The sequence below is a fragment of the Eschrichtius robustus genome, chromosome 2, assembly GCF_028021215.1.
Source record: "Eschrichtius robustus isolate mEscRob2 chromosome 2, mEscRob2.pri, whole genome shotgun sequence".
NCBI lineage: Eukaryota > Metazoa > Chordata > Mammalia > Artiodactyla > Eschrichtiidae > Eschrichtius > Eschrichtius robustus.
The window spans coordinates 143,888,746-143,914,144 of NC_090825.1; the positions used below are offsets into that span (position 1 = coordinate 143,888,746).

The 25,399-nt window shown below is 48.7% G+C and overlaps 1 protein-coding gene across 2 annotated transcripts in view; it reads left to right on the forward strand.

The window, feature by feature from the left end:
- Positions 1-25,399, forward strand: part of WWC1 (WW and C2 domain containing 1) — a 149,369-nt gene that overhangs the window by 48,379 nt on the left and 75,591 nt on the right. For both annotated transcript variants that reach the window (XM_068534595.1, XM_068534596.1), the window contains exon 2: positions 25,117-25,226. In XM_068534595.1, coding sequence (XP_068390696.1) covers positions 25,117-25,226 — 110 coding nt within the window. The remainder of the gene's footprint in view (positions 1-25,116; positions 25,227-25,399) is intronic.

Sequence of the window (25,399 nt, forward strand, 5' to 3'; positions counted from 1 at the left end):
ACTGTTATCCCCATTTTACAGAGAAGAAAACTGAGTCATGGCGAGGTTAATGGACATGCCCAAGGTTCTAGAACTGGTAAATGGAGGAGTGAGGTGTGTTCTCTTCCCAGCTCTACCATCGAGTGACCAAGGCCACGTCACTTTCACTCCCTCAGCGTCACTTTCCCTACCTCCACAGTGAGATGACTGGACATGATGATTTCTACAAGTCCGTTCGCTACCGGGGCCCCATGATTGTGTCACAGGGACCTGCAAGGTCATTCAGTCACAGAGGGGCAGGTCCTCTTGGGCACCTAGGTTTCTGACACCCCTGCCCGGTTCTCCCCATGCACACCTTTTTCTGAGCCAGCCTCCTGAAATCTCCTTCTTTTTTTTTTTTTAACTTTCTTTTTTTTTCCTTCCCTTCCTTTTCCAACTTATTTTTGGTTGCGTTGGGTCCCCGCCGCTGTGCACAGCCCCCCTCCAGCTGCCTCGAGTGGGGGCTACTCCTCGCTGCACTGCGCGGGCTTCTCATTGCGGTGGCTTCTCTTGTTGCAGAGCAGGAGCTCTAGGCACGTGGGCTTCAGTAGCTGTGGCACGTGGGCTCAGGAGTTGTGGCTCGCGAGCTCTAGAGCGCAGGCTCAGGAGTTGTGGCGCACGGGCTTAGCTGCTCTGCAGCATGTGGGATCTTCCCGGACCAGGGCTCGAACCCATGTCCCCTGCACCGGCAGGCGGACTCCCAACCACTGCGCCACCATGGAAGTCCTGAAATCTCCTTCTGTCTACCGCATCTCCTACCTTACAAACTAAGGGAGGTTTTTATTTCTGTTACGTTTTCTTTCATGTTAAATGTTTTCCAGCGTGAAGCTCAAGGACCCCCTTTATTCCCTGTGAAAGCTTTCTGCTTCCTGTTCCACTCTGCGGGGCCTGGTCGTGGCCATGCAGCCTTGCCTTCAGCACAGCCCTGCAGGCAGGCGTTACCAGCCCTCTAAGAGTTACTGAGCGCCTGGCACAGGGCTTTCCCAAGGTCACATAGTCCGTGAGTGGCTGCTCCAACCTGGGATGCACCCCCTGGTCTGCTGTTAGGCACGGGATAGGTGCTCAAGGAGTGCAGCTTTCTTTCACCTCGTTACACTGGCTCTTCCTTCCTTTGCTTCTGTTTGCAGACGGAAGTCAGAGCAGGGCTGGGAGTGGGGTTGACAACCTCTGACCCACTGGGCCAGGGCCTCCCAAACCCTCCTGCTTTTGGAAGAGTTGGTCTGGACCAGGCAGCTCCACCAGCCCCAAGTCAATGACCGAAAGCAGCCTCCTTAGTGCCTTTGTTTCCTCAAAGCAGTACTCAACACTTCAGCAGCAGAAAGGGTGGTAATCCACGTGGGCCCCATCTTCCAGGGCCCTCCCAACATCAGCTCTCCACCTCTGCTGCTTGAAACACCTGCTTCACTGTCCATCTCCAGGTCAGTCCTCCGGGAGGTCATTGCCCGCAGCCACATTGGGCATTAAATTCTATAGGGATAGACTGGGCACATACTGGGAAGATCCAAGAGAAGTGGCTGTCAGCTCCAGAGCTCTGGTGATGGCCTCAGGACTTGGGTTCTCTCCATCTCCTGACTCCACCTGCTGCCCTATCGAATTCATTCTCAGTTTCCACATGAGGGGCTTCTAGGATTCAAGACAAGTGCAAAAAGGGGTCTCTTTCCTTCATGGATCAGACAGAAGTCCTGGGGTCGACTCTCACTGGTCCATACTGGGTCACTTGCCTGCCTCTGAACCAGAAACAGGGTTCAGGGGCGTAGAATGGGGTTTGGTCAGGCCCACATCAAATGCCCATCTCTAGAGCTGGGCTGAAATCAACTCCCCACCAAAGCACACGGACTGAGAATCCTAGAGAGGTGATTTCCCCAGGAAATTTGCAATACGCTCACCAAAAAGGGCAGAGATGGGTGCCTGGTGGCAAAACCCAAACAACTGTCCTCCATACCTTCCCCTCCTGGTCCCCAGGGCCCAGTCCATGCGGGGGCTGCCCATGTGGGCCAGATGGGCACCCAGACAGAGGTTGAGAGCTCCTCCTCTGGACTGACTTTCCCACGTCCCCTTGGGTCCCTACTTTCCAGCAAATGCTCTATTCTCTTCACTCAAAGATGAAGGGTATCTGGCCAAGGGCAGGACAGGGGAGCAAGGGAGTGGAAGAGATCCTGTCATTATCATGATCATTCACTCATCCCTTCATTCATTCCTCTGCTCATTGGATTACTCAGCTATAGGCTCAACACATGTTTATTAATGTCTAACATTGCAGGCAACAGGTTACATCAGAGTTTCTCAAACTTCAGTCATTGGTGTACCCTCTTCCCAATTTCCCACTTCCCAGTTTTTGGTAAGAGCCAATAGAAGCAAAATGATGTTATCAGTTCTTAGCTGATAGGTCTGAACCTGGGGTCTGATCTCTTTTTATTAAAAGGGGAGCTTGGCAGACGTTGGAGGTTGAAGACACCGTATCACCAGCCTGCGACTGTGTTCTTGATCGAATCTGAAAAGCTGAAGGGGGATTGAAAAGGGAATCACTTTGTCACAGAAAGAGCCAATGCCTAGTCCTGCCTTGTATGTATGCCACATAAAGCTGTCCTGTGTGCCACTGAAAAGCATCGTGTACCCATGGGAAAAGTAAAATACTGGAGGGATTCAGAAAGGAATCCAGCGTAGACTTTGCCTTGAAGCAAGTTCCACTCTAGTAGGAGAGAGAGCGGGACACAAATGACAGTGCTATGAGGCAGGATGTGATGGAAGGAGGGGTCCAGAGGAAGTGCTGTGGGAGATGAGAAGAGGGTGCTCCCCTAGGGGGGGATCCTGACCTCCAGAGAAGGGGGTAGGGCATCCCAGGCAGAGGGGAGGCATGGGAAAGGCAGGGAGGCTGGGGGTTTGGAGAGCAGCACGGAGACCCGCCCATGGGTATGCTGTTCCTGTGCTGAGTGCCACCTGCCCACTCAGGTGTCCTGTTTACACTCGGATCCTAATGGTGGTGTTTAGTCAACTCTCCACTCAGAACTGAGACCAGGATGTCTGCCCAGTGCTTATTCCCCACACGCTCTCCACCCAGGACACCCTGGTTTGCTCCACGTTCTCTACCCCAGTCATCCTGGAGGGGCCGCTGGTGTAGTCGAAGGAGCCCATGTGGATTCAGAGCCCAGAGCTGCTCCTTTCCAGCGGTGGGCTCCTCTCTCCTGTGTATTGGCGGTCATCCAAGTACCTTCCTCAGAGGGTAGATGGGAGTGTAAAATGAGACAAGGCACACAGAGCGCTGAGCACACAACCTGGTACAGGCAAGACCTCAATAAATAACGGACACGGTTTGAAAAATATTATTCCGGACGCGCTTACCGTGTGTTTTACAGCAGAGACACAGTTGGCCTCCCATCCCCATTGCTTCCCGACTCTGGGACCCTAAGAAAGTTAACCTCCCTGAGCTTCAGTTTCATCATCTGAAAAATGAGATATCCAGCCAGGCGCTGAAATAACGTTTACAAAGGAAGACACAGTATACCCTTGGCAGATATTTCTTTTGCCTGGGCAGCTTCAGCTGGGCTTTGGGTTTATCTGGTAATTATTCAGGTATCATTCGTTGAGCTCCAACTTGGTTCCAGAGCCTCCCAGACTTTTTTTTTTTTTTTTTTCCTTCTGATTGTCAAAATAACTCTGCAGGGTATTCTTATTTTTATTCCCTTATTTATTCATTGGTGGTTAAGAGCGCAGGACCTGCTGGCCTGGGTTAAATTCCCAGCTCTGCGGCTTGGCTTTCCTGCTGTAGGGGCTCGAGCAACTGGCTCAACCTCTTCATGCCTCAGTTTCCATCTAAAATGCTACAGAATAGTATCTTCTCAGGGGATTGCTAGGAGAATTAAACTGAGTTCATACTTGTAACTCTTAGGTCAGTGCCTGCCAAATAGTAATGCTCTATATTGAGAGCTCTTATTGTTATTATTATTAATGAGGTGAAGTTACTTACCAGATGATCAGTGAGTGAACCCAAACTTGAACCCAGACGTGTGTGCTCTAACACCCATGTCCTTTCCACTCCACCAGAAGCCTCGCTCCCACATGGAAACCCTTCTGTGTATTTTGGGCCCTTCTAGGGTGCCCGAGACAGCCCCTCCCAGCTGCCTCTCATCCCTGGGGCACCCCAGGCTTACCTCTGCAGATCTGCTCACTTCCCTCTCCTGCCTTCCCTAAGAAGAGGCCACCACTGACCTTCCCCGCTCCTTCCCGGGCTTTCCTGGAGCAACCCCAAGACCAGCCTGCCTCTTCCTTCCAGAATTTTCTTCCAGACCCTGAGGTCGCTCTTGCCCTTTGCATGAGAAGTTCTTAAGCAAAGAGACAAGATGCTGTTGATGTGCAAACATGCGACAGCCTTGTTCCTGGCATCGGCCTGCTCTGACCTTGCTGAGTCTTTCCGCCCCAAAGAATTAGGGTCGCTGCTCCTCCCCTATCTAAGCCCCCAGGGATCCCAGCCCCCTTGGCCTGGACTGTGGTCTTGAGGGCTGTTCTTCCTCAGCTGTGTGTCATCGGGCCAATCACAGCCCCTCTCGAGGCCTTCGTTTCCTCTGCTGCACACGCCTGGTGGTGAAGGTTGAAGACACACTGTGTTGTTTACTTGTGCTGACTCCAAGTGCTGCCCTTCAAGACCCAGGCTACTTCCTGCTTCCTTTCGGGAGCCTCCTGGGAGCAGCCAGCCTGCAGGGCTCTCCTTTCTTTGAATCCTGTGGCCCGTTTCACGAAAGTTTCATTTTAAACAATGTCCTCATTGTTTTCATGCCTTCATATATGTTATCGTGCGTGAATGAATATGTTTGTCTGTTTATTTCCAGCTGGGTGTAAGCTCATGAACGGTATTCAGCGCTGGGCGCCTAATAACTCTGTAAAAGATATTTGTTCATTAGCTTAGGCTCCTTCAAAAATTAATGTTTTTTCATCTTTTGTTTTTCAATATGGATGCCATCGAGCAGACATGAACCAGGGCTCATTGTTGAGTCTTTTTGCACTGGTTTGCTTGTTCTCTAAGGAAAAGCAGCATTTCAACTATTTGGATAAATTTCTTTTTTTTTAATTTTTTTAAAATTCTGGGGTTTTTTTCCCTTTTTTTTTGTATTCTTTTTTTTTTTTTTTGGATAAATTTCTGAAATGTATTTTAGCTTACTTTAAAAAAAGTCATTCATTCTTTTCTAAATCCTATGGGAGCCTGGGATGTGGCCAGCACAAGCACTGTCCTAGGTACAGAAATAAATTATTATTCCTGAAGTTAACAGGACCCTTGGGGTTCACTGTGGACCCAGTTCCAGGGTCTGGCTTCGGCCAGTCCACAGAGAGACGTTTCTGGAGGCCCATGTCATCCCCTCCATCAGCGAGTTTCTTCTTCATGGACCTGTTCTGGCCCTATCAGTTCAAAGCCTTCCCAAGGAGGGTTCTCAGGGCCTGTTCTTTGGTAGTTTCCAGTTTGCTGTGGACTGTGTGGAGGGCATTGAGGGTCAAGCGTGAGCCTGTAACAGACTCTGGAATGGGGCCACGTGCTTCGTGCCCCTGGAACTCTGTAGGAGTCTGGTGCTGGCTTTGTAAGTGTTAGGCTCAGGGACTGTGCCTCAGGAGGGAGGGAAAGGAAAACAAAGACAAAAAAAGAAACTCAAAAACCTTTCCCCAGGGACTTCCCTGGCGGTCCAGTGGTTAGGATTTCGCCTTCCAGTGCTGGGGAGCGGTGAGGGTTCGATCCCTGGTCGGGAAGCTAAGATCCCACATGCCTAGCGACCAAAAAAACATAAAACGGAAGCAATATTGTAACAAATTCAATAAAGACTTTGAAATGTCCACATCAAAAAAATCTTAAAAAAACAAAACCAAACTTCCCCCTTGGAGAGGAAGGGATACTCACAAGTCCTCTGTTTCATTCATTCAGCAGAGAGTAGAGGCATCAGCTAACTCTGTGGTCTGCCGTAGGGAGACAGTGGTGAGGTCGGCAGGCTGGCTCCGTTTGAGTGGGACCGACAGACAGACAGACAACATGTCAACAAATACAGTGATAGAAAGTGATGGGAGGGCCCACTCAGGCAGGGCTGCCTGGGAAGGCCTCTTAGAGATGGCCTTGCGGCTGAGAGCTGACAGACAGAAGGGAACAGCCGTGCAAACTGTGGACGGACATGTGGGTGGGCACAGGTAGCGGCATCCCGGGCAGAGGGCACTGTGCGAGCCAAGGATGTGAGGTGGGAATGAGGTGGTTGAGTTCTGAGAATTGAATAAGGCTGGAGAGGTGGGCAGGGGGCCGGGCCACAGCCAAAAGTTAGGATTTCCTCCTGGTTTGGGTGGCAAGGCTTTGAAGGGATTGAAGCAGGAGAGTGGCAAGATTGGATTTATTTGGAGTGTTTTATGGGGTGGGGCGGGGGAGCAGGAAGGGAGGGGGTAGAAGAACCGAGAAAGCCAACAGCTGGAGGAGTGAGGAAAGGGGGCTGCAAAGTGGAGAGGGGGAGAGGTGGGGAGGGGGTGGCTGAGAGCCAAAGAAAAGAGAGAGCAAGATGGCAGGGGTTCCCTCGGGGACCCTGATGAGAGCAAATGGGAGAGATCTGGGGGCTTCTGGAAATCTAGCTGGTGAAGGTCCAGGCCGTGGACTGTGAAAAGCTCGAAGCTCAAGGATCAGTTTCCCCATCCATGTAGGACGTGGAGAGCGAGCCAGGAGGGAAGGATCCTGGCTCATCCACTGGTACTTGACCCAAATATGTTCTTTTTCCACCATGAAATCTACTGATTTCTACTGATCAGACTTTGTTAAGGAGCTAAAAAGCGTATCTCTTGGAAGGCTTCACTCAGGAGAGAAAGTAGAGGGAAGCGAAGGAACCCACACTTCGTGAGCCCCGTTCCGTGCTGGGGGAGCCGACTGCACGTGGCCCACAGAGGTGAAGAGTCTGGCGCGAGCTCTCACAGCTGGGGACCCGGGTCTCCGTGGTCCCCGAACCCTTGCCCGCTCCCCTGACCTAGTTAAGGCTCTGGGCCCCTCTGTGTTGGTGTCTGTGGAAAAGTAGCCGAAGTACATGAGTGCCAAGCTGGCTTCTAAGTCAGCTGGCTGGGAGTGTTCCCGGCCCAGCCCCTGCTCTGATCTGGGGAGAGCGTGTGGTGATGGAGCCAGCAGGGGCTCCCCAGTAACTGACACCTATAGACAATCCACAAGGGTTGTTTCCACCCTCCGGTGTCACCTCCTTCTCCCAGGACTTCTGAGCAGAGCTCTCCAAGGCCTGTGGAATGCATGTGCCAGGGAAAATTTCGCTTCTGCATGATGATGATTATACTAATGAAAGTGACACAGGAGTAGGAGACAGAGACCTTCCTTGGCTACCCATGGGTAATCCATTCCCCAGGGAAGGAGAACTGGCCATTTCCACACTCTTCTCCAGTTACCAGCTGGGAATGACAGGGGAGAGCCATCAAGACAGTTCAGGAGGGGACCGAGCAGTGGGCCAGGGCTCCCGTGGCCCATGTCCAGTCCTGGCACAAACAGGGACCCGGGAGCCCTGTCGGTTTAGGAGAGTCTCTGAGTATTGGTTTGCTCATTTGTAAAATGGGGGATTCCCAAGATCTTGATTACTAGTCAACATAGTAATGATACCGCTGTTGTGATGGGTATTTGAGAATCAAATATGGTCAAGAATGCAAAGGCACTTTGAAGACCCGATCACAAATTTCTTTGTTGGGTCAAGCAAAACTTGGAACGTAGAGGACCTAGCTCTGAACCCTGCTGGGAATTGCCACGAACCATTTCTTTCTTCGTTTGCTTTTTTGTGAGTACATTTATTCATTCAATGAACATTCACTCGGTGTCTGCTCATATAAGATGCTGAGGTTACAGCGATGAATAAGATACTGCTCAAGTCCTTGTGAAACTCATGGAAGTGACAGACATATAAACAAATAATAAAAGTACATATATTGTTTAAAAAAAAAAAGGAAGGAAGGAAGGAATGTTGTTCTGGGCAGAAGGAACAGTGAAGGCAAAGGTATGGAGCATGTGAAATAGCCTGCAGTTTGCATTGGGTGATCTTGGTGTTGTGTCCTTACCAGGAGCAGCCGGGAGCTGCTGCCATTTTTCCTCAGCCAGAACATTCTCAGGGCAGGGAGACTGGAGTGAGAGTTGTTTTAACAGCTCCTGCTGCTGAGTATTCTAACCATGGTCTTATAACGGTTTGTGGTCTGATCTCTATCAACTTTCTATTTGACACACAAAATATTTCAAGCTGCCCCTTATTTTTTACCCTCCACTAGCACTCCACCAGCAAAACCTAATTTGGGGTCATTGGTAATCGTTTGGTTTTTTTCCTCTGTTCTTCATACCCTGATGTCGGTAGGGAGATCATCTAGAACAGTAAGTCCCTTACGTGCGAACGACTTCCATTCCAAGAGCGTGTTTGTAAGTCCAGTTTATTGATTGATTGATTGATTGGCTGCATTGGGTCTTCACTGCTGCCCGCGGGCTTTCTCTAGTTGCGGTGAGCGGGGGCTACTCTTCATTGTGGTGCGCGGGCTTCTCATTGCGGTGGCTTCTCTTGTTGCAGAGCACGGGCTCTAGGTGCTCGGGCTTCAGTAGTTGTTGCTCACGGGCTCTAGAGTGCAGGCTCAGTAGTTGTGGCGCTCCGGCTTAGTTGCTCTGCGGCATGTGGGATCTTCCCAGACCAGGGCTCGAACCTGTGTCCCCTGCATTGGCAGGCGGATTCTTAATCACTGCACCACCAGGGAAGCCCCCATAAGTCCAGTTTATTTGTAAGTCCAACAAAGTTAGGCTAGGTACCCAACTAACACAATCGGCTCTATAGTACTGTACTCTAATAGGTTTATAATACCTTTCACACAAATAATACATAAAAAACAAAAAAACAAAAAAATATAAAACATTTTTAATCTTACAGTACGGTACCTTGAAAAGTACAGTAGTACAGTACAACAGCTGGCATACAGGGGGTGGCACTGAGTGAACCGGCAAGAAGAGTTACTGACTGGAGGAGGGAGAGGAGGTGGGAGACGGTAGAGCTGAAGGATCGTCAGCAATAGGAGACGGAGGACAAGCTGCAGTTTCACACATGCCTGATGTTGATGGCACAGGTGCTGGTTCCTGGCTGGATTCAATTTTATCTATAAAGATCCTGTACTACTGTACTCTCTACAGTATTGTACAGTAAAGTACACAAAAGCACAACCACTTGTAGAGGATGCACGCACGTGACAATGTACGCCAGACACGTGACCTAGCTTACGTGATTGGACATGTGAACACACATTTGCATCTTTGAAAGTTCACAACTTGAAGGTTCGTATGTAGGGCACTTCCTGTAATGATTTTCACATCTCCTCAGGGCCTTTCACATCAATCTCTAGACAAACTCCCAAGCTTGTCTCTTCTGGGGTCTCAGACTTTAGGGAGGAGACCCAGGAGGGCTGCCTCTGTTCCTCTCCTGGCAGCTGGACCAGGGCCATGCTGGGGGTCTCATTGGCCTCCACAGTGCTTCGTGGCCCCAATTCTATGCAGGAATCATGTAACTACTGTTTATGCTTGTTTTCTTTCAATATTTTAATGCTTTTCTAGACTCTGAATTTTTCTGTAAGAGGAAAATTAGGATTCATTTTCGAATGACTTTTTTATGAAGGGGGAGTAAGGGGTTCTGGAGAGAAGGACTGAAAAATGTACTTGGTATTTTTAGGGGTTTTTGTCTTATTTCTGATTATGAGAGAAGCAAAAACAAACGAACAAACTTGAACTTCATCCCCAACAAGGAAACAGCGAACACTGTCAACATTTTGGCATTTTTCCTTCTAGTCATTTTCCCTTTTACTTGCAGGCGGGTAAGATTATGCTGCATGCACAGTTTTGTAACCTGCTTTTTTTTTTTTTTAATTTATTTAATTTATTTATTTATTTTTGGCTACATTGGGTCTTTGTTGCTGCGCACGGGCTTTCTCTAGTTGCGGGAGCGGGGGCTACTTTTCTTTGCGGTGCGCGGGCTTCTCTTTGCGGTGGCTTCTCTTGTTGCAGAGCCCGGCCTCTAGGCATGTGGGCTCAGTAGTTGTGTCCCGTGGGCTCAGTAGCTGTGGCTCGCGGGCTCTAGAACGCAGGCTCAGTAGTTGGGGCGCACGGGCTTAGTTGCTCCGCCTCATGTGGGATCTTCCTGGATCAGGGCTCGAACCCGTGTCCCCTGCATTGGCAGACAGACTCCCAACCACTGCGCCACCAGGGAAGCCCTGTAACCTGCTTTTTAAATTTCTTTTCAATTCTGTAATATAAACCTTCTCCCTTCTGTCATTCAAAATGCTTCCTGAGCATCCATTTCAAACAGTTGCATCAAATGATTATAACCATAATTTACCAACTATTCATTCCCTACAGATACTGAGGCTGTACACATTTTTTTCTTCCCATGGTAAATAATGTTGCCTTGAACATCTTTGCGTATAAATCTTCCCAGCCGCGTAGGGTCAGAACAGCAGCAAGTCGCCGATGCGTTTGTCTTCAAGGCAGTGGATTAAGTTCTTGAGGCCCCTTCTCTTATAGGAACCAGGTGCTTCCCTGACTGCTCCTGTCCTTTGTCAGCTGTGACTTCTGCTCCTGGGTTGGGCGCCGCCGAGAGCGAACATCTCTTTCAATTTGTCTAAAACACACCTTCTTCTTCTCTTTATCTTCCCCAGCTCTCACAGCCTCCCCCACAGCGTTCCTAATAAACATTCCTAATGTTCGTCCCTAATATTTGTAGCCAGAGCAAAAATAGCCCCCTAATTTTCCCTTCTTACCAGACTTTACAGTTTAAAACCACAGGGGATAGTTTTCAATTCCACGGTATTTAAAACATTACCTCTTCCGGCCTCCCAATTACGTAGATTCACCATCTCCGTTCACTTTCCGAGGAATAGTTAAGACCTGAATTCAAATGCTCAGTCTACCTCTTAACAGCCGAGCGACCTTGGTCAACTTAACATCTCTCTCTAAGGCTCCATTTACTCTTGGGTACCATGGGATCGTAATGGGAGCCACTTAACTGGATTGCTATGAGAATTTAATGACAATTAGTACACTTAAAGTGCTGTGTGTTAGTGTTGTTATTCGCTAAAGGTTTTGACTCTGGGTCAAAACAGGAGCATGCAAGTCACCTCCAAGATGCTAGATTTTCATGACAAAACGGTACCATGTAATGCCAGACCTGGAAGGATGGCGTTGAGATGGAGTCCACCCCCCGCCCCCGGTTTCATTGATGGGGCAACTGAGGCCCACAGAGGGGAAGGGACTTGTCCAGGGTCACCTGGATGGGTATAAGATATGACATCACAATGCTGCTCCTATGATCAGGCAGCAGGAGGGGCTCATGGCTTCAGAGCACAGATAGAGCCCTTCCATCAAGCCCGGGGAGGGGGTGGGGGGGGCTCATCCTTTATGTCTAGGCCTCGGGTGGGCTCAGTGTGGGATTCAGCTAATTGTCCAGATCCCACCCATTGCCTGTTAAGCCCCCCAGATCAATCCCAGAGCAGCTAGGAAGCTTGTGGAGTATTAGAAACACTATATATATCCTCTCTTGCACTGCACAGGTGATTTCCTATGACCCACCCCCCCATACCATCCACGCTTGTGTGACCGCACACACCACACATACACACACACATACCTACCTCTTGGGCCCATTGGAAATTCATATATTCTCCCCTGGCACGGGAGCTGAAGGCGTCTGCCAACCTGTGGGTTTCTTTTCCATGTGGCTCACCATCTGGAGTGGCCACCTGGCCTCCTTGTGGAGTGTGTGTGTGTGTGTTTGCGTGTTTGCGCACACTAGCTCAGGCACCCATGTCCCAGGGCCAGCGTATTGTGTCCCCTCTCTGTGCTTGAACGGCTGAATGAACAAGAGCAAGAGAACAGAGGTGCAGAGGACAATACCCAGAAGTCATCCTGGCAGCGTGAATGAATAATTCATATTGTATCTGCTGCTTTCCAGGGCTTCCCCAAATAGCTGTTTTAATTGCTTATTTGTTTCGCTGCTGACTTTAATTCAGCCGCCTTCAGCTCAGAACACTTTGGTGTTTAACGTTGACTCTCAGGTAGGGCTTCCCTTTGGGGAACAACGGTCTGTTTTCTTCCTTAAAAAGAAATAATGGGAGGGAAAATAAACCCTTAAAGTTGTACTTTTCAGAGGTAAAAACCATTTTCTTTTCACCTCCTGTGCAGAGCTCCTTTGTAATCAGTCACTGTAGGCCTCTGTGGTCTTGGAGAATAAAGAAATAGCGGTTACATGGACAGGCAAGGCGAGCTTCTGGGCTAGATCAGTCGGCCCACTGTGATGCAATCGGCAAACACTTGGGCATCTACAGATTTTGAGATTCTCAGACATGGCCAGGCTGTGCTGCCTTTTGCTTTCCTACACATGCCAGCCAGAGCATCTAGGAAAGGTTATTAGGAAGGCCCTACCTGCCTGGGCAGGCAACCTGGGGGCTGCCCTGCCAATGTAGCCCGTAGAATAGTAGGGGGTCCAATGCCATGTCCCCCCCGGAGCTCTGGCAGGATGCCTCTAGTGTGAAATGCGTGGCTCAGCTTTGAAAGGGCTTCTGCTGGTGGTCCTGGTGGAATGACCTGGAGAAGGGGGCTGGTTGGAAGCCAGACATTTGGAGCCCCTTATATATAAATATAAGGGTAGCCGGAGGTAGCAGGATGTAGAGTGTGGAGGGCCTGGGCCGATAGAAACCGTGTGGGTTACAGCATGAGGTGACGGGTGTGAATCTGAAGACACAAAGGGCACCCAGGACACCCTTGTTGGTTGCAGAGATGGGGCCAGTGGGCTTTGTGGTCTGGTCCCACACCTGCAGAACAGGGGCACCTGTAGAGCCAGTAGGCCAGGGTGCAGTCAATTACTCCCCCTCACCCCCCGCCCCCCAGCTCTGCTTGGCCTTCTGTCTGCAGATAGATGCAAAGGGTAGAGGGCTGGTTTAATGTGGGAGGACAGAAAGTGATGCTCACTGAGGACCTCCTAAGTGCAGAGGAGCAGAGGGGTTAAGAACCTGCGTTCCGGAATCAGGTCCATGTGCTGCTGTGTGCTCACTGGCTGTGTAACCTCAGGCAAGACACTGTGTGGGACAGGAGCTCAGCGAACACTAGGAAAGGGCTGATACAGCTGCTTCCGGGATGTGCTCAGAGAGAGGCCGGGGGGCCGTGACCAGGCCCTGAGAGTGGGACGGGAGGCAGAAAGCTTTGATAAAGAAGGAGAAGGAGAGGGATTTCTCGAACACAAGGTTCGACACCACTTCTAAAGTTCCTGCAGTTATTAAATAGGGGATGTTATACACCAGTCGTCCTAAGTATGGCGCTGGGACCAGAAGCATTGGCATCACCTGGGAGCTTGTGGGAAATGCAAATTCTCAGTGCAGCCCAGAATCAGAAACTCTGGCAGTGAGTCACCGCTCTCTGTGAGTTAACAAGCCCTCCAGGGGATTCTGATGCAGCTCAGGGCTGAGGACAACCGCTGTATACAATAAGGGGAAGTCTGAAGGGGTGTTCAGAGAACGGGTGCATATGGGCCAGGGAGACTAGGGAGTGTTAGGAAACCTGAGTGCCAGCAGGATCCATTCCTCTGTGGCTGTGTGACCTTGGACAATTCCTTAGGACACAGTCTTAGAAACTCAGTACTGAAAGGTCCTTCAGCGATCACTGTGTCATCTTCTTATGGTGGGAACGGGGAAACAGTGGTCCAGGGTGAGGAAGGGACTTGGCTATAGTTCCTCAGTGGCAGAGCTGAAAATTGAAGCCAGTTGGATTTGCCTCCTGACAAACTAAGTGTCCCAGGATGTATCAGCTTGCCTCTCTATGTCTCAGTTTCCACATCTGTAAAATGGAACTAATAGTAGTACTTAGATTATTTTAAATAAGTTAATATCATATAGTATTGAATATGGGGTTTTCCTTTATTTTTTCCTTACAACTGTATTGAGGAATTGCTGAAGCACACTAACTTGTATGTATTTAAAGGGTGCAATTTGATGAATTTTGACATACACGTATACATCTATGAACCTGTCTTCATAATCAATATAACAAACATTCCCATCACCCTCGAAACTTTCTTTGTGCCCTTTTATAATCCCTCTCTCCCTCTACTCCTCCCCAGGCAACTACTGATCTGCTTTCTGTCCTTAAGGTTGGTTTGTATTTTCTAGAATTTTATGTACATGGAATTGTGCAGTACAGTCTCTTTCTTCCCTGGTTTCTTTTACCCAGTATATTTCTGAGATTCATCTGTATTGTGGTGTGTGTTAATAGTTTGTTCCTTTTTATTACTGAGTAGTATTCCAGTGTGTGGATGTACATTTGTCTATCCATTCCCCTATTGATGGACATTTGGATTGTTTCTAGCGTAAGGTTATTACGAATCAACATAACATTGATTTTAAGAAGCACCATTATTTTATGTGCCACTAAGAAAGGAAAAGTGCTACCAATTAAATTATGACTCAATGTTTTTAAATTAACTAGAATGTTTATTTCATACTGATCAAAATAAATCTTTCAAGCTTAGGTTTTTTTTGTTACTCACATATCGCTTTTTTACATACCAAAAAAAAAAAGGAATACCTAAACAAAAATAAAGCTCCAGTGTTCCTAATACATCTTATCATTCCGAATCCAATTCTTTGGAGTCAATTTTTAGCTCAGAATTACTGATGTCTGTGCTTTTAATATCGTCATCCTTGGTGCCCTCAAGGGTGTTGGTGATGCATCCTTGTTATAGGGCCCACAGAGAAGCTCAAAGGCTCCGGTGCTGGGCTCTGCAGCCAGCGTGGCAATTATGCAGTGGTAGCCTCCCTTGCAGTCCTGCTTTGGGAATGTTGCTAAACGTGTCTGTTCATTGCCTTCTCCACCCTTCCCCACAATCATTTGGTTCCTAGGGGTTAAAAGTGCTCCACTATTGTCTCTGAGATTTTATCCCAAGCCCATGACATCTTTGATGTCTGTGCACACACGGGCGGTGACAGCTCCATCAGGACCGCAGCCTAGCTGACAGTGTCGTAAGATGTCAGCAGTGCTAACACACATCCCAGTTTCGGAGATGCTAAAATGTATTTTAAAATGTGCAGCTCAGAATCGTTGAAACAGAGTCTATGTGTACTTTGTAAGTACTCAATGAAATTCAGCTTTTATTATTATTATTGCATTACTGTGAAGCATCAATTTCCTGTTGGTCAAATGAGGGCGGCTGTATCTGCCTCACAGAAATGTTGTGAAGGTAAAGGACATGATTTATTTCACATAGAGCATATGGTCCAGTGCCTAGTACTTAATTGACCTTCAGCAAAAGATGTATTGTTTCATTGCAGCCTCACAATGCCCTTGACTTTGGGGACCGGCAAGATAGAAGACTTGTGAATGTTGAAGCTGCAAAGGGGGCCTTAGAAATGCTACATCTCAGCTCCCTCATTTTACAGATGGGAAGCCCAGAGAGGGTGGGTGCCTTCCCCAAGGGCCTGGTTCATCTGGTGGCAACATCAGGATTCAAACCCAGATCTCGTCACTCCCCTTCCAATGCTCTGCCTAAACTGTGTTGTCATGGAAGGAGCCACAGGTCAGGATCCCAGAGAAGCCTTCATGGCCAGTTCCATTTCCAGAAGGATCAGCTCCTCAGGCTGCATGGCTGGGGTGAGGGTCAGAGCTCAAGGAACAGGAATGGCCAGATTCCAGGGAAGGGTGGCTTTGGCCTCTGTCCATCACGCTGGAAGCTCCTGGACAGCCCAGCACCTGGGAGGACCCTTTGGAAACCCAGCTCTTGGGACTGGGAAGGAGCAAAGCTGGGGGTTGAGTGCCCTCAGGGTCATAAATACAAAAAGGAGGAGCTCTGCATATCTGCCCAGCACCACATGCCAAGGGCTCTATTGAGCTGTTCCTAATGTACTAATTCGTTCAGTGCTACCAGAGCCCCGTGAGGCAGGTTTTCTTGACTGCTTTATACCTATGGGGAAACTGAGGCTTAGAGCTGGGGAAGGAATACCTAAGATTACACAGCTAAGAAAGATGGAACTGGGAGTCCCATTTGGTTCTGTTGGCCCTTTCTATAGGGCACAGAACCTCCTTAGCCTAACTCCCAATTCGGGAATGAGAATGGAGCTGGGTGAAGGGCAAACATGTATACCCAGTGCTTTGTTCTGCTGTGGTACTGGGCTTTAAGAGAATTACCCTCCAACAAGGGAACAAGCAAAACGAAGGGCCCATCTCCCAACCTTGTCTGTCCATGAATGGGAACTTCATAGTTTCATACGGGTTCTGGCCCAGTGATAATTCTCCTTCCAGTATAACAGGGTTAGTTAGCCCAGGACAATACTATCAATAACTATTTCTTGAAGCCTGTTCAGATGATTGCTGTATCTCAGATGGAGCTGAACTCAGCACCAGGCTGACTTGATCTCTTGGTGTCATGAGTGTGATGCAGGCCTGGGGTTGGTCCCCAGGTTTTAGTCTCAGCCTTGCCACTGGGTCCTTGGGTGGCTCTGGGCAAGTCTTTCTCTCTGTACTTCAGTTTTCTCACCAATAAAACAAGGAGTTGATTTGTCAGATCCCAGATATCACACTCAGTTTTAACATTCCTTAATACCCCTGCATCAGGTCCTCATTTGGACAGCAATGAAAATAATAATGAGTTGCTCACATTTATTGAGCACGTACTATATACCAAAGTGATATTTCATCCATTATCTCATCTAATCCTCAAAGAACACTGTAAGGTGGGTTTGAACAGTACTTACCTGAAAGCGTTGTTATGAGGACCAAGTGAGTTAACATATGTAAAGTGCTTGGAACAGTTCCTGGCACAGAATCCATGCTCAATCAATGTATTATTATTTCTCCTGTTCTGCAAGTGTGAAAACTGAGCCGAATAGAGTTTAAGTATCTTGCCCAAGGTCACAGAGCTAGAAACTGGCAGAGCCGAGATGTAAGCCCAAGGAGTCTGGCTCCAAAGCTCTGTGCTCCTAATTTCTACTCTGTGCTGCCTCTAGATAAGACAAGATGCAGGAGAAAGATGTTAGAGAGCAGTGGGGACTACGTGCAGCTAGAGAGTACCTGCCTCCAAAAGGCACGCTAGCTCCATTCTTAAAACACAGCACTGTGGTAGACAGACAAACATATCTATAAGCTGAATTTGGCCACCCAGTAGTCAGTTGGCCATGCCTAGGCTAATCCGTGATCTGGTTCTCAGAATCTTAATCTTAAATCCCAGCAAGTGAGATGCAGAGGAATAGCAGAATCACCACTGTGTCAGTGAGCTGGAGGGTATCCAGGGATGAGTAGGCATAAAGACATGGGGATGGAGACGAAGGAAGGGAACAGGCCCAAGGCTCAGGTGTGTGATCCCAAGAACTCAGTTCGGGGGGACAGAGTGAAGGCAGGATTTAGCAGGAGGAGGTAAGCCACTGGTTTGTGGAAGCCTGGGTTAAAGACTAGAAGGGGGTAGGGGGAACAGTCTGGAACTTTCCCTCCCCAGAGGAGAATGCCAGGAATGAGAGGGAGTGACTAGACCAAGAAAGCTTCTGGATAAACCAGTCCTACCAAAGTAGGGAAGCAAGGAAGTCTGGGGGTCGAATGACCAGAATGTCGAGACAGGTGTTTTGAGGGTAGAGGGACGGAAGTGTTTGAGGGAAAGAAAACTTGGAAATTCCTGGTGTAAATGCCTCCTTCAGAGAACACATTTTGAGAGCCAAAGCCAATCCAGCTGCCACCTCTTAACTCTCTCTGGTTTAATTTCCCAAAAAAAAACCAGAGTCCCAAGTCCTCCAGGAAAGGAGGCGGTGGAATACAGTGCAAGGCTTGTTGGCTATTAGCATGAACCAGTATTTTGCCTCATCATGGAAAGGGATATAAAACCTAACTGATAAGAACAGGTGATGTTGGTCGAGCCCTGTGTGCCGTGGGCTCAAGCATAGCTCATTTAATGCAGGTAGTCACTCGGAACATCCCCACTTTACAGATGGAGAAGCAGGTTCAGGCAAGTTAGGGTCCACGCCCAAGTGGACAGAGTGAGTAAGTGATGGCGCCTGCATGGCAACCCCTCTAGAGCTTATGATTTTTTTTTAACCACCACTCGTATCTCTCGAGTTGAAAAATGGGGACAGTAATGATGATGACGATGATATGATAATAGCTAACACATCCGACCGACTTGAGATGAGAGATGACACAATTCTCACGGTGCGCAGAGCGCAGAAGTCTCTCAGCTGTTAACAGCCCGCATTTACTGAGGGCTTATTACATGGCAGGCCCTGTGCTAAGCACTTTACGTGGGTTATCTCATTTAATCCCTGCAACATCCTTATGAGATTGGAATGTCTAAGTTTCACAGAGAAGGAAACTCCTAACAAGGTTAAGTAACACACCTGTGGTTGTAGACGGAGCAGAGTGGGTTTCAGCCCAGCATCAATTCCACAGCCTTTGTGGGTAGCAACGACCGGGCCTCCCCATTAGCCGTGAAGCCCACCACCGTCTTCCCTGGACTACTTCCTTCTCCAGCCTCCCCCCGCCTACACCCCGTCGTCTCAGTCTCTCCCTTCTCCCACCCCCTTGGTCTTTCACATCTGCACAGCTGACCTAGCATCTTATTAACTATCCCTGCATCCTCTCATTGCCTGGGGTTCACAGTCCAAGGTAGCGTAACCGCTATACGTGCTGTCACAGGGATGGGCCACTCCCTGCTTTCAGTGTAAGCCTCGGCTGCCTGGCCAGACCCTCTGCTCTCGAAGGCAGAAACAAGGCTTATTCAAGTGTCTTAGCCCTCGTCGTGTCTGGCGTGGGACCAGGCTGTTGTGTCCATGCAGTAAATTCTTCTTTTTTTTTAAAAGCCTGATTGAGTTTATTTTTTAATTTTTATTTATAAATGTATTTATTTTATTTATTTACTTTTGGCCGCGTTGGGTCTTCGTTGCGGTGCGCGGGCTTCTCGTTGTCGTGGCTTCTCTTGTTACACGGAGCACGGGCTCTAGGCGCACGGGCTTCAGTAGTTGTGACGCACGGGCTTAGTTGCTCCGCGGCAAGTGGGATCTTCCCAGACCAGGGCTCGAACCCGTGTCCCCTGCATTGGCAGGCAGATTCTTAACCATTGCGCCACCAGGGAAGCCCACGCAATAAATTCTTGTTGCTTGGAGGCCTGATTGAAAGGAGGGAGAAAGGAGTTGAGGAGAGGGTGAGTCAGAGAGCCTCTCTGGGTCGCCTTCTGTAGCTCGGCACTAGGGTGGCGCGGCGCTCAAAGTCTTAACGGGGACCCCAGAGCCCCAAAAGCCCAGCCTCTGCCCACTCTACCTCCAGTTCATCACTCTTAACGTGAAGATACGTGGCTTTCTTTTCTGTTCCTCACACCATCATCCCTCCCCAAAGCCTTTGTACTGGCCGTTCCTGTTGCTTCCCACCATCTGGTCTCCCCTCCAAGATCACCTCCTCCGAGAAGCTTCCCTTGCTTCCTTTGACTGCCCTTCCCCGCCCCACCCTTACACAAAATCCCACTACCCTGTTGTACTTTTCTGAATAGCATGAGTCTCTGAAATGATCCTGTGGATTCATTTTCTGGTTGGGGTGTCTCCCTGACGGGAGTGTAAGGGCAAGGTCCTGTCTGTCTCGTCCACTTCTGTAGCTGGGTGTTTGCTCCGGTTCAGCTGTGGTTCATGTGCTCAGCCGTCCTCACCAACTAGGAGATGGTGATTTTTTTTCATCCCCAGATTTGTTTAAGGAATGAATGAAGGTGTTTGCACCAAACCGAATTAAAGGGAGGAAGGAGAATTGCAAAGATTGCACTTTCTTCCGGCCACCCCAGCCTTGCAGGTGTGGGCTGCTTAGCACTGGGGCTCTGCCGCGGTCCGGTGGTGGAGTGTCCTCAGGAGTTGTGTAATCCTGAGCTATGGGAACTATGCGTGTGAAACACCCCGGGGCGGGAAGAACCGGCCTGGCCATTGTGCCTGGGCTGGGAGGAGAGGTTCGGCTGAAAGTTTGGACAGTTCTTGGCATGCAGTCTGCAGGGCCCTTTAGAAAGCGATCCCGCCCAGTTGGCCCTCAGAGAGAGCACGGTCTGGGGGGGCCAGCATCCCGCTGGACGGCGATAAAGAGGTTACTGTGGGAAGCGTTCAGATTGCTCGGGAAGCACTAGGAACATGAAAGATATGTTACGCGTTCTTCAGTCCCAAGAGAATCACCACCCAGTGTTAGACTTGGCAAAAGGCTTTCTGCTCCTTCTCTGAGCTGCCTCCTTAGAAAAGACGCGCTGTCTGAATACTGAATGCCAGCCGTGGCGATGTGGAGCTGGAAAGAGGACGAGGGGCCTGCGTTCCTGGACAGGTGATCCCACAGGACCCTACCTGTCTCCAAGGCAACACATCCGGGCCCCTTTTTTTCCAGGAGAGCCTGTTGTGAAACATTCAGGAATGTTTGTGCTCCTTCAGAGATTTGTAATTAAGAAGAGGCAGAACTAGTTCTCTTTTGGCGCTCTTCCCTCCTTCCCTCTCACCCCTCCGGCATTTGGGTCATTTGATTTCACGATCTGGGTTTTCAGCGGCCCAGGACTTGGAGGCTGGAGGAAGGGACTGTACCGGGCTGGATTGGGGCGAATCGCTTCAACAGGGGATGGGGGCTGGGAGTTGCAGGCAGGCCCCCAAGGCCTGGCCACATCTGAAAGCAGACATCTCTTCCCAGCTCACATTCTTGGCACTTGCCCAAGGGGAAGCACTGCAGGCCAGAGAAGCACCCACAGTTTCCCAGGGGAGACTGGTTTAAACGGACAGTTCCTCTCTCTGGGAAGAGAAGTGTGTGCACATGTATATATGTATGTGTGTGTGTGTGTGTGTGTGTGTGTGTTTAAATCCTTGTGCAGCTAAAAACGCTTCTCTTCATCCTGATTCTCTGAATGACACGTCTCTGCACACTGAATAATTCATCTCCCTCTTGGCATTTGTTCCAGAGAGAATCTTGCTGTCCAGATTTCTTGTAAGTTGCATAGTCTTCCAATAGAAGCTTTTCTCTTTCCCATGGAAGAGCTCTGGGAGCCTGGATATCAGCCCTCTGGTTTTTTTTCCATGATCGCTTTGAAGGGAAGCCTGAATATCAAACCCAAAGCCTTCCTTTCTCCTCTTGCCCCCTCCGTCTAACATTGGGTCCCCTGGATTCCCTCTTCTTTATCCCTGTTGGGCACGATGTCTGTGTTCACCGTAGGCAGGAATCAGCATCTCAGCCCTGGTAGGATATCCAATGTCGGGTACATTACTGATACTTGTATCTAACATTTACTTCAGGTCTGAATTCTTGATGTCCAAGCCTGGAACAATCAGTGGAGTTAATGGTTTTCTGGAAAAGTGATGCATTTTGGGTGTCTTAGACCTGCCGCTCCTCCCTCAGTCCCCATCCTCACACACAGAGTTCAGTGAATCCCTTGTCGTGGTAACTGTGAAACAGTTGTCTTTCCATGAAGCAGTCGTGCATTATCCAAGTGTATTGCGTAGCTTTGCACCAAGATATAGAATACTGAAGTTGCAAATAGGACGCAGCTTGGGTGCTGTCTGCCTGCTTCAGATTTCCCCCCTGCCCAGCTTCATCATCTGTATCTCGGGCATAGCTTCCTTTGTGCTCCAGACTGTTCTGAGACTCCCTTGGTCTTGTCAGTTTTTATTAGCAAAGCTCAGGTTCTGTAGTCAGGCAATGGGGCTTCAGGTTATACCTCTGGTGTTTGCCAGCTCCGTGACGTTGGGTGTGTTTTCTCACTGGTAAAATAAAGGAAGAGTGCCTGTGGCCCAGAGAGGGAACATGATATGTACGTAACTTGTTTTCTAGGCCTAGATTTAGCCATTATTAAATATTTTAATTCCAACTGATATAGGAATATTACAGAGAAACTAGTTTAAAAAAATGATTAGAAAGGAAAAAGTTAAATTATGTTAAAATCCCTATACCAAGATAGCATTTTAATGTATATCTTTCCAGTTCCTCTTCTACAAACATATATGCATTTTAGGCAAAATATCATATACTGTAACAGTATCCTGTAGCTTTTTTTTTTTTAATAGATCTTTATTGGAGTATAATTGCTTCACAATACTGTGTTAGTTTCTGTTGCACAACAAAGCGAATCAGCCATATGCATACACACGTCCCCATATCCCCTCCCTCTTGAGCCTCCCTCCCATCCTCCCTATCCCACCCCTCTAGGTCATTGCAAAGCACCAAGCCGATCTCCCTGTGCTGTGCTGCTGATTCCCACCAGCCAACTATTTTACATTCAGTAGTGTATATATGTCGATGCTACTCTCACTTAGCCCTGGCTTCGCCCTCCCACCCCATGTCCTCAAGTCCAATCTCTAGGTCTACCTGTCTGCCCCTTTATTCCTGCCCTGCAACTAGGTTCATCAGTATCTTTTTTTTTTTTTTTTTTAGATTCCATATATATGCGTTAGCATATGGTATTTGTTTTTCTTTTTCTGACTTAACTTCACTCTGTATGACAGACTCTAGGTCCAGCCACCTCACTGCAAATAACTCAATTTCGTTTCTTTTTACGGCTGAGTAATATTCCATTGTATATATCTTGTTCAACAATGTTGCTTTTCCTCATAGTATGTTAAGAGCATCCTTCCATGTTGGCAAAATATAGAACACACCATTAATTTTTGTTCTTAGGTATTCGTTATTATATTCACCCATTCCACAAATGTTTATTGAGCACCGATCGTGGGGAACATAAGATTCTGTTGCTTAGACGCACCATTGATGAAATCATTTAATTCATCCCCAGGGAAGAATTTTGAAAGGTGTTGATCCACACAGGGATTCAGGGAGCTGTGGAGAGGAGATGTATCTTTTATCTTCTTGATTTTCTAGGTTGCAAAGTATAACTAACAAGATTCCCATCTCCCCAGCCAGGCTGGCAGGTGGGGCTTCTCAGGGCTGAGCCCAGGGAGAGGAATGAGTCAGAAACAAAGGTCTGACTGTGGTTGGCTCAGGCATTCCTGTTCCCTCCCAGATCTATCTGTCCTCAGTAATAGAGTCACTTGCCGTGGAGGAGTATACCTCTGTATGGAGTTTTCCTTCAGAGGCCTTTTCAAAGCTGTGTTAGATGAAATGATGTTGGATGAGATTTGGCTGTTGGTCACTGGTCTTCATTCTCCATCAGGAAGTGGGAACAAATCATTTACAGTAGTTTGAGGAGGAGGAGGAGTACTGAGGGACATGGTCTTTTGTTTCTGAAGTCTATGCAGGGCTTGGGGTGGAGTGGTGGAGTGGGCTGAAGACAGCTTTGCGGAAACTTTATCCAGGTTGGCAAAGGTGCTCCTGAATGAAGTGCCTTCTGACCCGAGGAAATCACCTGTGTCTTCCCCACCTCTTCCTTCTTTTACTCCAAGACGGTGGCTTGTAATTTTGCGTGGGGCTCAGGAGATGCATTGAAGATGTCAACTTTCAAGAGAACCTTTTGGCTCACAGCAGGGGCTCTGAAGACAGAGTGCCTTGCTTGAAATCCCAGCTTTGTCATTGTTATGGACATCGAGAATGTTATTTAATCTTTCTTAGTCTCAGTTTCCCCTTCTGGGAAGCAGAGAAGAATGTTCTTTGAGCGTCCATTTGCACCAGCCTCTGCACTAAATGTTTTTACAAACGTGACTTTATTTAACATTGACAACCTGGAGAGTTATTATTATCCCCACATTTCAGATAAAAATACTGAGGCTCAGAGAGGGACAGTAAGTTGCCATACTCACACAGCTGGTAAGTAATGCTTATTGAATCCTTATTGGCTAGGGCTTAGTCTGTTGCATATCATATACGCCTCTGCCTCATCCTTTGTCTCCCACAATACAGCAGTAAATTACTGACTAACAGAAGCTTTGGGACTATCCATTCCTCCAGTCAATAGATACTTTTCTTAGCCTACCAGACCCTAGATATATAGTGGCACATGAACACACCAGGTCTATCCACCAGGGGCTCTTGCAGTGTTTCTTTTTTCCCCACATATTTTGCTTTAAGCTTGATTTGGAGTGGGTTTAAGAGGGAAGGAGATTGCACAAGATGGGAGAGTCATTTCCTGCGGCTTGGAGGGAAGTTCTTGATCAGGAATCCTAGACCCCGTCCCACTCATCTTTCCTCCTGTCCCATTGTACGTCAGTTTGCCAATCTGTCTAAAGAGTGTTGAAGCCGAGCCTTCCGGGCTTCCAGAATTGGGAGGGGATTGGGAGCAGACAGGAGACGGAGAATATTAGAATATGTATTTTAGGCAGATACAGCTATGGGGAAAAACCAAAGGGGCCGTCTGGGGGCGCCACTCAGGCTGACTTTTGTGTACCTAGATTCCCGGCTCCCTGCACGCTGGCTAAAGTGCTTGACCAAGGGTTTATGGTGTTTTCCAGCCTTGAAAAACCTTTGTTTGTTTCGTTGGGTGATTTGTCTGTCTGTCCATCTGACTTAGCCACCAAGACTGGGTGATTACTGCCACCTCACTCCCCACAATATGGTGACTTAGAGGGTGGTTATCGCTAAAAGATCAGTTTGGCCTGGATTTTGCAGGGAAGGACAGCAGTGGGTACAGGCATTTGGGAATCGGCCCAGGAAGCAAAGAAATACGGTTTTTGGCCAAACTCACAAGGAGGGAACATCTGCTATTCTAGATGCTGCAGTAAGCTAGTTTTCCAGAGGGGAAGGAGGTAGGACAGACATGGGCTAGAGCCGGGGGGATGGCTGGGGCTGTGGTGGACAAGTGAATTGCAGGTGGAGCAGCCAGAGAGGGCTGGAGTTCGAGTCCGGAAGTAAGACTTGACCCTCGAGCCCTTTCCTGTGACCCCCCCTCACTTAGAGATGCAGGAACAGAGGCCCAGAGAAGGCAGGTGACTTGCTCAAATCACTCCCCAGTTTGTGGCAAAGTTGGGAGCCGAGCAGATTCACCGCCTCCCTCCCAGGTGCTCTAATCCTGCTGCTTCAGTTATGCATTCATCTTCCCGGGGACAGCAGAGCTGGTGTCACAGTGCAAAGCTTCTGGATCTGGTGGGTCGGCGCAGAGGAGCAGGGAGGTTGAGAGCAGCTACATGTTGCGGGGTCTTGGGGACCGTGGGCTGATGGAATCTGTTTCTCCTCTCCCTTGCCAGGTACACCAAACCGCTCACCTTTGCTGACTGCATTAGTGATGAGTTGCCGCTGGGATGGGAAGAGGCGTACGACCCACAGGTTGGAGATTACTTCATAGACCACAACACCAGTAAGTTCCTGGCCGTCCTCCCTTCCCATCTCCTCTGCCCATCCCTCTACCTCCTGCCCAGCCCCCAAGTCTGGAAGAGCTACCAGCAGGGACTCATGAAGCCAGATTGTGTTTTGTTTCACATAGAGTTAGACAGAGATGTCAATGTAGATATAGATAGATAAAGTATGCTC